This window comes from Phyllobates terribilis, unplaced genomic scaffold, assembly GCF_046119375.1.
Source record: "Phyllobates terribilis strain yellow unplaced genomic scaffold, ASM4611937v1 Scaffold_12__6_contigs__length_324123572, whole genome shotgun sequence".
NCBI lineage: Eukaryota > Metazoa > Chordata > Amphibia > Anura > Dendrobatidae > Phyllobates > Phyllobates terribilis.
The window spans coordinates 67,678,260-67,692,162 of record NW_027362772.1 but is presented as its reverse complement, the minus strand read 5'-3'; the positions used below and the strand labels follow the sequence as shown (position 1 = coordinate 67,692,162).

At 45.0% G+C, this 13,903-nt stretch overlaps 1 protein-coding gene across 5 annotated transcripts in view; it reads right to left on the bottom strand.

The window, feature by feature from the left end:
• LOC141173076 (cell adhesion molecule CEACAM10-like) overlaps positions 1-12,091 on the bottom strand; it is a 169,158-nt gene extending 157,067 nt beyond the window's left edge. For all 5 annotated transcript variants that reach the window (XM_073657717.1, XM_073657718.1, XM_073657719.1 and 2 more), the window contains exon 1: positions 11,971-12,091. In XM_073657717.1, the coding sequence (XP_073513818.1) occupies positions 11,971-11,992 (22 nt within the window). In that variant the 5' untranslated portion in view covers positions 11,993-12,091. The remainder of the gene's footprint in view (positions 1-11,970) is intronic.
• Positions 12,092-13,903: the final 1,812 nt, after the last annotated feature.

Genomic DNA, 13,903 nt, shown 5'->3' with positions numbered 1-13,903 from the left:
ACAATTCGAAGCAACACTACTGTCTACTGTATTTGCGATCGCCTTCTTCGGGGCGCTATGCATAAGCTAATTAGTCCCTCAATCCAAAATTACCACCAGTGGAGGCTTATTACACCAGGACGTAGTCATAGCCAATAATGCAATACGTCTACGCATACGCAAATTGGAAACGGTTACAGCGGGCAGAGGCACTTGGGTACTTCTACAACCCTCAAATGGTACGCTGAGTCGGGTAACAATAGTAAAAACATATATAACCATCAGATCACAAAGTAATTTCTTCCTATCACACATTTATGGAATACCATTATCAAGATACCAGTTCCAAGCTACATTTAATAAATGCATAACATCGGCAGGGAACCACCCCAAATATTATGGGACACACTCATTCCGCATAGGCGTGGCCACGGAAGCAGCAAGAGCAGGACTGTCACAAACGGAAGTTCAGAGGATAGGGAGATGGTGATCCACGTGTTTGGCGAGATACAAGACCGGACTTGTTATCCTAACATGGTTTGTTTCATTTACAAGTGACGCTAAGCCAACAGTGTGGGTGATAGGCCACTCGTATATATATTGTGCAGAAAAAAGGGCGAAAGTCTGCCCAGGTGGGAGGAAATTTGAGTTTCATAACACATATTTGAACTGGACAGGTATTAGAGGCCTGCAATGGCCACAGGTACTAATGGAGGTAATCAAGGTAGGGGGAGAGGCAAGAGGTCCAGTCATTTTAGTTAAACAGGCCGGGGGACATATTCCTGTCAGGACTCCAGGACGGAGTGGAACAAGCGTTAAGAGTGATGGATGGGGGTCAGAGTCCTGCATACGAGTACACAGGATCCTCCGTGGCCTGGAAATAGAAAGGACATGTTGGAGAGTTACACTTGTTGGCCAACTAGCCGTTGGAGACGGGAGACACAGGGCATGCTGCAACAAGCTGAATTATTTTAGAAATAAAATGCCTTTCTAATGTAATGAGTATAAACAGTTAATAAAGCTGTGACCGATCCTCACCCATCCAGTTGTAAGAGTTACATGATTGTATTGTCAATGAAAGGGGGGCGGTAGGGGGCTGAGCGTCTGGGTTTGGTTGGGGGTCACCACAGTCTGCCTAGGCTAGATGCAGTTAAAAATCATTATTAGATACACAGGCGGTGATGCTTGCTTCGCAGCTGGGTTACTACGCTGACTAGCAGACACTGAAGCTTTGGAGCAGACCTCTGAGTAAACAGCTCTTCAGACTCAACCATCTGTGTTACCCCAAGCCATAGTGTATGTAGTTTCTTACCAGTATTTGATGATGCCAATGTCACGTAAAACACAGCAAGAGTCTCCATTTTTTCCAAAAATTTGGGGCACAGACACCACTTAAGTGGCATCAATTGCCCCAGAGTTCCTTAAAACGGTTGGTGAGGTGATTTTAACAAATCCTCAAGCTTTTAGTCTCCCCAGGATGACACAGGGGTACAAAAGTCCTTGCGGATCCATTATTTGTTCATCTTTATGAACGTGAGTCTGTCTACATTGTCAGTGGACAGCCGCATGCGCTTATCTGTTAGCACACCAGCAGCAGCACTAAGCACACGTTCAGAGAGAACAAAAATTATTATTAATTTGAAAGCTGGTGGAGCTTAGTATAGATGGACTAATAGAATGAGTACCACACACTGCTACTATGCCCAAAATTATTTTCCAGACAAGATGCAGCTAAAAATTATTATTAATTTGAAAGCTGGTGGAGCTTAGTATAGATGGCCTAATAGAATGAGTACCACACACTGCTACAGGCCCAAAATTATTTTCCAGGCAAGATACAGCTAAAAATTATTAGTAATTTGAAAGCTGGTGGAGCTTAGTATAGATGGCCTAATAGAATGAGTACCACACACTGCTACAGGCCCAAAATAATTTTCCAGGCAAGATGCAGCTAAAAATTATTAGTAATTTGAAAGCTGGTGGAGCTTAGTATAGATGGCCTAATAGAATGAGTACCACACACTGCTACAGGCCCAAAATTATTTTCCGGGCTAGATGCAGCTAAAAATTATTATTAATTTGAAAGCTTAAAACGGTTGGTGAGGTGATTTTAACAAATCCTCAAGCTTTTACTCTCCCCAGGATGACACAGGGGTAGAAATGTCCTTGCGGATCCATGATTTGTTCATCTTTATGAACGTGAGTCTGTCTACATTCTCAGTGGACAGCCGCGTGCGCTTATCTGTCAGGACACCACCAGCAGCGCTGAACACACGATCAGAGAGAACGCTGGCTGCGGGGCATGACAAGATCTCCAAGGCGTGAGTGGCGAGCTCAGGCCATTTATCCAGATTGGAAGCCCAAAAAGAGCAAAGGTCCAGTGACACAGTCATGGCTTCGATGCTCACTTGGAGATACTCCTGTACCATCCTATCTAGGCGTTGACTATGTGTCAGACTTCTTGTCTCCTGTGGCATTGCAAAGGATGGGCTAAAAAAGTGGTGAAAGGATTCCGCAAAATTGCTGTTACCAGCAGATACTGTGTTTCTGTTACGGTTTGAGTGCTGAAGACTCGACAGTCCCAGGGTTGGCAAGTTAGAACTGTGAGATTCACTACGTGCACTACTGGTGTTTTGTGGAAAAGCACATGTAAGATTCTGCAACAGTCTCTGCTGATACTCCTGCATGCGTGAATCCCTTTCTATGGCAGGAATTATTTTGGCAAATTTACTTTTGTACCGGGGATCTAAGAGTGTGGCAACCCAGTAGTCAGGATTATTTCGAATTCTGACAATACAAGGGTCATGTTGCAGGTAGTGCAGCAAGAAGGCATTCATCTGTCTTGCGCATCCAGGAGCACCAAGTCCCTGTTGTGTTGGTGGCGAGGTAAGAATCATGCTTCCTTCCTCTGCCCTCTCCCACCAACCTCGCACAACAGAAATGTGATCAAGGTCTCCCTCATCTGATGAGTCTTCCATGCCCATTGCAAGTTCGTCCTCCACTTCTTCCTGGGCTCCTGCACCTTCCTCACTAGTTTGGCTGCTACCATGCACCCTGGTTAATATCTCTCCCCCACCCTCCCATGCCTGCCGCCTTGGTGCTGCCAACCGTCTGGACCTTGCAAATGTTAGCCCTTCTGCATACAACTCCTCCTCCCCTACTTCCTCCACCTCCTCTTGTTCCACCACCTGACTCTGAATTCTGTTTAACATGTGCTCCAGCATGTAAATCACTGGAATAGTCATGGCATCGTCAGCACTAAACATCTTCGTCGCCATTTCAAAACTGTGCAGAAGGGTGCATAGGTCCCTGATCTGAGACCACTCCTCCAGCGTGATTTGCCCCACCTCTGGATCTCGTTGGCCCAGGCTATAAGTCAGAACGTATTGCACCAGGGCTTATCGGTGCTTCCACAGTCGCTGTAACATGTGCAGAGTTGAATTCCACCTTTTTGGCACATCGCATTTTAGCCGGTGAAGTGGCAGGCCCAACGACTTCTGTAGAGATGTAAGTCGCTGAGCTGCGGGATGCGAACGGCGGAAGTGAGCACACAGCGACCGTGCCCTCTGCAGAAGGCCATCTAGTCTGGGATAGTGGGCTAAAAATGCTGCACAACCAGGTTCAACACGTGAGCCATACAAGGCACGTGTGTGACATTGCCCCGGTGAAGGGCCGCACCCAGGTTTGCAGCATTGCCGCACATGGCCTTGCCTGGTTGCAGGTCCAGTGGAGACAACCATTCATGAAACTGGTTCTCCAGAGCTGACCACAACTCCTCAGCTGTGTGACTCACATTTCCCAAACATTTCAAAGTAAAAACCGCCTGATTACGTTGAGCCCTGCTGCCAGCATAGTAAGGAGGTGTGCAGGATCCCTTCTGCGCAGTTAGGAAGCGGGTGGCATGACCAGACAGGCTTTGGGTGCAGGTGGAAGACCGAGAGGAGGTTGAAGAGGCAGAAGCAGTGGAGGAACTTCGAGATAAAGAGGATTGACGCACAACTCGTGGGGACGGCAAGACTTTGACAGCAGCCCCTTGTCCTGCTGTCACCATAGTTACCCAGTGCCTAGTCAGCGATAGTCAACGCCCCTGTCCATGCCTACTCGTCCAAGTGTCTGTGGTGAAATGCACCCTGTCACATACAGAGTTTCTCAAAGAAGCGGTGATGTTGTGTGCGACATGCTGATGGAGCGCAGGCACACCTTTCTTTGAGAAGTAGTGCCAACTAGGCATCTGGTACTGGGGCACTGAGACGGACTTAAGGTCTCGAAAATCCTCTGTGTCCACCAGGTGTAAAGGCAGCATTTCTGTAGCCAAGAGCTTGCAGATGGTGAAATTCAACCTCTTAGCTTTCTCATGGCTAGGAGGAAATGGTCTTTTACTTGTCCACATCTGAGGGACCGAGGGCTGCCTGTTGTGCTTAGACGGGGTTGAGTAGAGCGTCCCTGGCAAACTGACGGTCTGTGAGGAAGATGCAGGCGGACATGTTAGGTTGCCTTGATCCAAAGGTGGTGCTCTCGATGTCGGAGAGCGCTCAACACCAGCTGGTGTTTCCACTTCCAAAAAAAATGATGACCTGCCAATCACGCTGGCTGTTGCGGGTAAAGAGGTGGCAGGTCTGCGTCCCTAAACAGGTGTGACTGCTGTCCCCCCAGTTACAGAGGATGAAGTGGCCGCGGATGCACAAGATGAGGCAGACGGTGGTTGGCCTGGCCCGCTAGGCCGCATTGTAGCACAGTGAGCTTCCCACTGCAACTTATGCTTCATATCCATGTGACGTTTCATGCATGAAGTACTCAAACTATGGATTTTTTGGCCTCTACTTAGCTTCTGGTGACAAATGTTACAGATAAAACGAGTTGAGTCATCCGTATCGATCTGAAAAAATGCCCAGGCTAAGCAAGGCTTAGAACCCATGCGATCTGAAGAGCCACCACGACTTGTGGTCAGTGGCAGAGTTGTATTTGATGATGCAGTTGTTGACTTGCTTCCAGCAGTACGTCTCTGTCCAGGAAGGTGCAATCTGACCTCGTCGACACTAGCATCCTCCTCCACCTCCTCTGCTGACCTCATCGACTGGCTGTGGGTTGACAGTAAGTGGGATCTGCAACCTCGTCATCATCACCCTGTGAGTTCTCACATCCCTCGTCCTCAGAGCCAACCTCTTCCTGCCCTGACAAACAACTCAAGTTGTCGCTCCAATCAGGTATTTGAGTCTCATCATCGTCTTCCTCATTGTCTCCACCAACAGGAGTTACAGTTTGGGAACGAGGGTCTACATCACGCTCAGAACCTTCTTCATCTGGTCCTGGATCCGACTCATAAAGATTCTGGGCATCAGTGCAGATCATTTCCTCATCTGGATTCACAGAAGCTCTGGAGCCGACCTCTGATTCCCAGGCTATAGTATGAGTAAACAGCTCTGCAGACTCAACCATCTGTTCTACCCCATACTCAGACGGGCAGATGGAGACTTGGGAGCTGTGAGGAAGCAAGTGCGATTGGGGTGACACCTCTGAGGACTAAAGTATTTGTGATGTTGAAGTTGAGGTGGAGGAAAGCCCACTTAAAGGAGCACTTGACATCCGTTGAAGCACCTGCTGTTTTTGTGCATCATCTGGCATTTGTAGCGATGGGCGTGGCCGTAAGAATGGGGTCATATCACATTGTCCACTAAAAGAAGTAGACATCTTAGTTTGACTGGAAGATGGTCTTTCTTCTGCAGATGTTACTGTTACTTTATCACCTACCCCATGGACACAACCTTTTTTTCCTTTCCCAACACGCCTATTCCCCTTTCCACCAGCAGCAGGCCTTTTTCCGCTCACTTTGGTGGTTAACTAATTGACAACTCTGGAGTTGTTTGCACAAAAAACGATGGATGGAAACCGAGCAGAGCTGAGTGGCAAAATTGTGGTACTAGCCCAAAAGGATTGGCTGGGTTAGAAGCAGTAAAACAATTTTATTAGATACACAGGTGGTGGAGCTTGGTATAGATGGCCTAATAGAATGAGTACCAAACACTGCTACAGGCCCAAAATTATTTTCCAGGCAAGATGCAGCTAAAAATTATTAGTAATTTGAAAGCTGGTGGAGCTTAGTATAGATGGCCTAATAGAATGAGTACCACACACTGCTACAGGCCCAAAATTATTTTCCAGGCAAGATGCAGCTAAAAATTATTAGTAATTTGAAAGCTGGTGGAGCTTAGTATAGATGGCCTAATAGAATGAGTACCACACACTGCTACAGGCCCAAAACTATTTTCCAGGCAAAATGCAGCTAAAAATTATTAGTAATTTGAAAGCTGGTGGAGCTTAGTATAGATGGCCTAATAGAATGAGTACCACACACTGCTACAGGCCCAAAATTATTTTCCAGGCAAGATGCAGCTAAAAATTATTAGTAATTTGAAAACTGGTGGAGCTTAGTATAGATGGCCTAATAGAATGAGTACCACACACTGCTACAGGCCCAAAATTATTTTCCAGGCAAGATGCAGCTAAAAATTTATAGTAATTTGAAAGCTGGTGGAGTTTAGTATAGATGGCCTAATAGAATGAGTGCCACACACTGCTACAGGCCAAAAATTGTTTTCCAGGCAAGATGCAGCTAAAAATCATTAGTAATTTGAAAGTTGGTGGAGCTTAGTATAGATGGCCTAATAGAATGAGTACCACACACTGCTACTATGCCCAAAAATATTTTCCAGGCAAGATGCAGCTAAAAATTATTAGTAATTTGAAAGCTGGTGGAGCTTAGTATAGATGTCCTAATAGATTAAGTACAACACACTGCTACAGGCCCAAAATTATTTTCCAGACAAGATGCAGCTAAAAATTATTAGTAATTTGAAAGCTGGTGGAGCTTAGTATAGATGGCCTAATAGAATGAGTACCACACACTGCTACTATGCCCAAAATTATTTTCCAGGCAAGATGCAGCTAAAAATTATTATTAATTTGAAAGCTGGTGGAGCTTAGTATAGATGGCCTAATAGAATGAGCACCACACACTGCTACAGGTCTAAAATTATTTTCCAGGCAAGATGCAGCTAAAAATTATTATTAATTTGAAAGCTGGTGGAGCTTAGTATAGATGGCCTAATAGAATGATTACCACACACTGCTATAGGCCCAAAATTATTTTCCAGGCAAGATGCAGCTAAAAATTATTAGTAATTTGAAAGCTGGTGGAGCTTAGTATAGATGGCCTAATAGAATGAGTACCACACACTGCTACAGGCCCAAAATTATTTTCCAGGCAAGATGCAGCTAAGAATTATTAGTAATTTGAATGCTGGTGGAATTTAGTATAGATGGCCTAATAGAATGAGTACCACACACTGCTACAGGCCCAAAATTATTTTCCAGGCAAGATGCAGCTAAAAATTATTAGTAATTTGAAAGCTGGTGGAGCTTAGTATAGATGGCCGAATAGAATGAGTACCACACACTGCTACTATGCCCAAAATTATTTTCCAGGCAAGATGCAGCTAAAAATTATTATTAATTTGAAAGCTGGTGGAGCTTAGTATAGATGGCCTAATAGAATGAGTACCAAACACTACTACAGGCCCAAAAGTATTTTCCAGGCAAGATGCAGCTAAAAATCATTAGTAGTTTGAAAGCTGGTGGAGCTTAGTATAGATGGCCTAATAGAATGAGTACCACACACCGCTACAGGCCCAAAATTATTTTCCAGGCAAGATGCAATTAAAAATTATTCGTAATTTGAAAGCTGGTGGAGCTTAGTATAGGTGGCCTAATAGAATGAGTACCACACACTGCTAATATGCCCAAAAGGTTTTACTTGGCTAGGTGCAGTAAAAATTTGTATTACATACACAGGTGGTGTAGCTTGCAACACAGATAGGCTACTCCACTGACTAACACACACTGCAAGAGGCCCAAAAGGATTTGCTTAGCTAGATTTAGCCAAATGCTGTGAAAAACACTTGCACAGCACTAAAACAGACCTGCCTCGCAAAAAGTGATAGGAACTGATGTAACCTAGCCCTCAAAAGGGCTGCAATTAGAACTAGTCCCTACTCCCAAGCTATCTGTCTATTTCAGATAAAATTCGCTTGCAATTCACACAGTTATACTGTAAAGCGCGCACACAGCAGCAGCGGTGCCTTCTAACACTCAGCTGCAGCAGTGAGAAAATGGTGGCGACGGGGAAAATGGCTGGGTCTTATAGGGCAAGGACATGTGACATACACTGCCAATGACACATACCCTTGCTTGTGTGAAAAAAAGCACTTCGCTCTGTGTGTGCGCTGCTGATAGGCTGACAGACTGCACCTCCCCACTGTAAATGCGGGAAAGAGAAAAAAAAATGGAGATCTTCATTATTTCTGCAGAGATCCATCCCCTGCCCCTCCCCCCGCCCCACTGTACACTCAAACTGTGTATTAACATTGATTATCAGCATTACTGTGAAAAAATCCAGTTATGATTTTGGTGCACGAACAGTTATCGAACATAAGCTCGAATAGCCGTATTTTTTTCAAATTGTTCGGGTTCGTCGAATGGCTCGAACACCGCCCAAAACAGCTCCAATTTGAGATTGGCGAACAGTTCGATTCGAACACCACTCATCTCTAGTTGGATTGTCAATGCAACCCTCTTCTCCCACTCTTGACACTCTTATAGCAACACCGCAGAAGAAATGCCAGCACAGGCTCCCAGTATCCGTTGTTTCAGATGCTGCACATCTGCGACCACGTGTGAATAGCTTCATTAACACGCTGCTGCCAAACTATAAATGGAGGACAATTTTTTGCACGGTGGCTACAAATGGCTGGATTTGGACCGCAGTTATATGTGATACATCTGACGGATGCCCATGGTTTTAAATAGCGGGCTTGTAGTTTCCTATTATTGACAGCGACCACGTATGAATAGCTTCACGAACACTCTGCTGCCAAACTGTAAATGGAGGACAATATTTTGCACTTTCGCTACAAATGGCTGGATTTCTACCGCAGTTATATGGGATACGTCTCACAAACGCCCACGGTTTTAAACAGTGGGCTTGTAGTTTCCTATTATTGCCTGCGACCACATGTGAAGAGCTTCACTGACACGCTGCTGCCAGCCTGTAAATGTAGGACAATATTTTGCACGGTCGCTACAAATGGCTGGATTTGTACCGCATTGATATGTGATACGTCTGACGAACGCCCACGGTTTTAAATAGCGGGCGGGCACATTAACTACAAATTTCTGGGATTACGTCTAATCATGGAAGAGATCTGGCTGTACTCTGCTGTGCTAAAAAGCAAATGGAGCAGTAAAATATTGGACTCTTACTTTTTTAGAAAATAATCTGGATTAAGATAAAAAGAAAATTAGCCCTAGCCCCTGATATCTGGGGCTATGTCTACGGATATTTGTAACAGCAGGAGCAGACAGAACGTGCAATGGACACTATTGAGCTGTATAGTGTTCAGAAATTTCTCTGCCTGCCTAACTCCTGCTATCACCTCTGAATATATGCAGCTGGATTAGTCCTCAGAAGAATTGTTAGTTCAGATGGATATGTATCTTGGTGAGGAATACCTTTACCTAACTATTACACAGCCAATTCTGTCCCTCACACAGCAGCACCTCTCCCTACTCTGCCTGTTTCCAGGTTAGACTGTGACGAGCACAGCGACGCCAGGTCTTATATAGACCCGATGACGATATGCGGCCAGCCAATCACTGTAATGCCACAATCAACATAGCTACAGCATTACAGTGCGTGGCAGGCAATCCCTGCATGTTCATTGGCTCTCTAAAGAGCACCAAACATGAAGGGCAGGGACCTGATCTTCCGCCCGAGCAACCCGGAAATACTCGCCAAGCATCTCGCTCATCACTACTCCAGATACCTTGGTAAATGTGGACCTGTGTCTTTTGAGCATCTCTCTGAGTTAGATTATTGTGGAGAACTTCTTCCACAATAATAAATTACACCAAACAGAAAACTCCACACAACTATATTTGTAGAAATATGAAAAATTTACGTAACCATGATCCGGTTGTTCGTGCAAAAATACTATGGTAGCCTCAATTCATCACTGCTCTTTCTCCACTAATCTGAGTAATTTGCTCGTATTAGTGGTTTAGTATTTGTGCTCTGTTCTCTATTCGTTTTGCGACACTTTTTAAGTTGACTTTCTTTAGTCTATTTGGATTTTTCATTGACAACTTTGCTTATCCAGAAAGATTCATGCAGCTTGATGTATGGGCAAAGACTCTGATTCCAGTGATGTGTCACTTACTGGGCTTCTTGCAGTTTTGATAAAAATCATTTTTTTTCACTGCAGATCTTGTGGATCTTAGAATGCTGAGCTCTGTATAACACTGTCCACACCACTGATTGCCAGCTTTCTGTGAACAGTGTTCATCGATGGAAAGCTTCTAATCAGTGGCAGGGTTACACAAAGTAGGAGGACTACATGGCACGATACAACTAGTCCTCCATTGCTAAGGCACTAATTTTATTGCACCTACAGCACACAGCCTAGTAAGTGACACATCGCTGGAATCAGGGTCTCTGACCCTGCATCATACTGCTCTCAGATTAAATCACAAAGACCTGCTGACAGATTCCCTTTAGCACTTATTAGTCACATCTTTATGACATCTTGTTTAGTCTAAAAATTTGCAATAATAAATTTGTTAAAAACATACAAAAGTCTAAGGACACCTCTGACAATATGATTTTTACACACTAGTGGCTACTTTTAGTTGATAAAGTTACACTAACTTTCTACTATCTTCATCCTTTCATTCATTTTCAGATTCCCTGATATGCAGATTTTTATCTGGAATTGGAGTGTTTCTCTGAGTCATATAGGCTGGTCTGTGTATCAATAGCTCACATACCAGCACAGCTTCTAGTCTGCACTTGTTTCCTCTTCTCATGCTTTTCTTATCTATAGCCTGTTTTCTCATCCTCCTTGAGCCTGAAAATACTTCCTTCTATTTCCACACTGTAGAGATTTGTGAGCCACCTACTTTCCCTCTCTCCTGGTATCTCTAACACTGAAAGGAGGGAGGAGGAGAGAAGATAGCAGGAGCTCGAATGGATTTGTAACATTTTTGCAAAAATACTCAACAAGATAAAGGACTTATAAATCCTAAAACAGCAAAATAATAGAAAAACTTCAGTAAGGAAGTAAATGAACAATGTGTGAAAGTATACATAACCTTTATGGTTAGACTAGAATTTTTTTCACAAAAGCAGAAATATTCTGAGAAAGCATGCAACTACTATAACAGCATCTATAAAGCCCGACAACTGAGAGAACAGTTTCCACTCAGAGGACGGATGAAGATACTGAGAATTATGACGGAAGGAAGTGCTGATACATACACTTGTCTATTTCTAGCCTCCACTTCTCTTAGCATTTTCCCCTTATTAAGCCATATTCACATGAGCATATTATATTCACATGTTCTAGTAGTGGAGAAAATGGAAAGCACACGGACGAATGTTATTGAATGGGGTTCATTCAATCAGATGAGAGTTTTTTTCACGTAAATCAAGAGTGAAAGAAAATCACAGCATCCAACAGTCTCTTCCATTTTTCTAGGAGATCACAAAAAGCAAGAGATTTCATACCGATCATCGGTTTTGCATCCGTTTTCACATATATTTTGTAATTAATAATATAGGAAACAGAACTTGGTCTTGCACATTTTTTAACTGTTGATGTACAAAATCGGAAATATGACAATTCAGGCCACACTGATTGATACTTTCTGCTCTCACTTCAACATACTGTAAGGAACTGGCTGATGATTACCATGTATGTTCTATCAACAAGACATTGCACTACTGGACATAGAGCTCTAATGTTACATTATCACCAGTTTAGTGTCCTGTAGATATGATGCTAAATTATTTCTAGTAAAGATACGTAGCTAGTGCCAGAACAGTCACTTACTAATTATCATTATGTTAAGATTATAACTTTTTATCTATAAGGATCTTACCTATTATTAAGAACCCCCTCATTGCAGATGATGGATTGTTGTGTGTCTGTCCTGCAGATCTTTCGTAGAATAAGGAAGTTGTCTGTGACAAGCAAACTCTTGTACTGATTCCTGACTGATTAAGCAATGAAGGAACATTATGTTTTTAACCTCTTAAATGTCCTGCCTGACAAATTATTATAGTGGTGGAAGTCGGAATATTTAAGATTTAGAGAGTGATTTTCCGAGATATTTAGGACCCTTTATCCTGAATGTGTAACCATAGCCAACCATAGCGATCTGTGATCTCTGCGGCCATTGACCTCTGCTCCTGATAAATATCCTGTCTGCCGGGCAGTCAGAGCCAGAGAGAGAGGCAAGAAGAACCCACTCCACAATACAGGATCAGGGGCCACCTAAACATATAATCTATAGACCTCACTGATAACACTAGCCGTGCATTACCAGTGCAGTGTTCCTAGGTAGAAGTGCATAAGGACCTATGGTTACAGTTCTACAGGTCGTTCTTCCAGCCGGAGTGAAGGGACAGGGGTCTATCACATAATTTTGTAGTAGACTCTTGGTAATATGTCTATAAATTTGAGAAAGTGACTCGCCCCCTGGGCCGTGGGGCACGCGGAACCGGGCAATAGGGAGACGCTGGGAGTAGTAGTGGTGGCCCGGTCCCGCGGCTCAGGGGGGTCAGACCAATGGCAGTCTGCTACGTACCGTTGATAATGTCCGACTACGCCACCCGTGGATTGCGACTATTAGGAACCGCCGCTGCAAGGCAGTCCGCTGGGGCCGATGATGTATGCAGCTGGGATGGTGTGACTCCCCACGGGAAGAGTGCGGCCCCAGGGCAGTGTTGTGAATGGTGGGAGTGATGGTGGTGAGAGTCCCAGTACCGGTAGTGCTGGAGGCGCAAACGAGCACACAGACAACGAGTTACAGTCCAGGGTCTTTACTCACAGTTCATGTGCTCCGGGTCACTTCGGCACCAGTAGTGACCGCCCGAGCTGTGCTGCGTCCACCAGGTGTGGGGCTCGGTCAACTCCCAGGCAGTTCAGAAGTATGGCTTAGGACCCCCTTTTGACCTTTCTCTGGCCTGCCTCACCAGTGACCCACTTTTGTCCAGCTGCCGCGGACCTGTGCGGTTAAACGTGGGCCCCGTCCTCTGCTGTCCTATATGGTGCCTTCCTAGCAGGTTTGATGAGGTGTCGCACCAATAAATGATCACGACGACCGGTCTTTCGCTGAGGGTAGTTTCTCCTCCACCAACTTGGGACCCGGTACCCTTAATCTGCCTGACCCTTCACCCTGTATTCCCATGGGTTCTTAGGGTCCCTTCCACCTTCTTGTTCCTGAGCCCTTCTGTTTCTCTGTCTCTTCTTCTCCTTTTCTGTTCCTTCCTGTTCCTTTCTGTTCCTTTCCCATGTAGCTGGGATGAGACGCAATCTCAGCTCCCCTTCTCCTCCTCCTCGGCCTCTCACTAGGCCCTTCTGGAGTAGAGCTCGTACAGAGCCTCTACTCCCTGTCTTCTCCTCTCTGGACAGAACCTAGATCTAAGATGGTGCCCACACTTTATACCTCCCTCTGACCATGAGCCCAGGTGACCAGCAACCAATGAGCTCCTTCCTACGCTCAGGAACCAACCCCTATCTGCCCCTACTGCACTGGGTGTTCCACCCCCCTCCCCACTCCAGACAGGGACATAGTCGGTCGTGCCTGCACTTCTGTCTAGTGGGAGCACCGTTGAGCTGTCCCTCGGAAATGGGGTGTGTGTGCTGTATGCAGCTAACTGAGCCCTGGTCCATCCTTACCCGGGAGTGGAATATCACACCTCTGGTCTGAGGTGCAATACCCCTGTAGCGACCGAACCCTCGGGGCGCTACAAAAGTACCTGAATGGAAAGGAAGAAGTCATAAAGGAGATATGAACAGCAGGAGAAGTA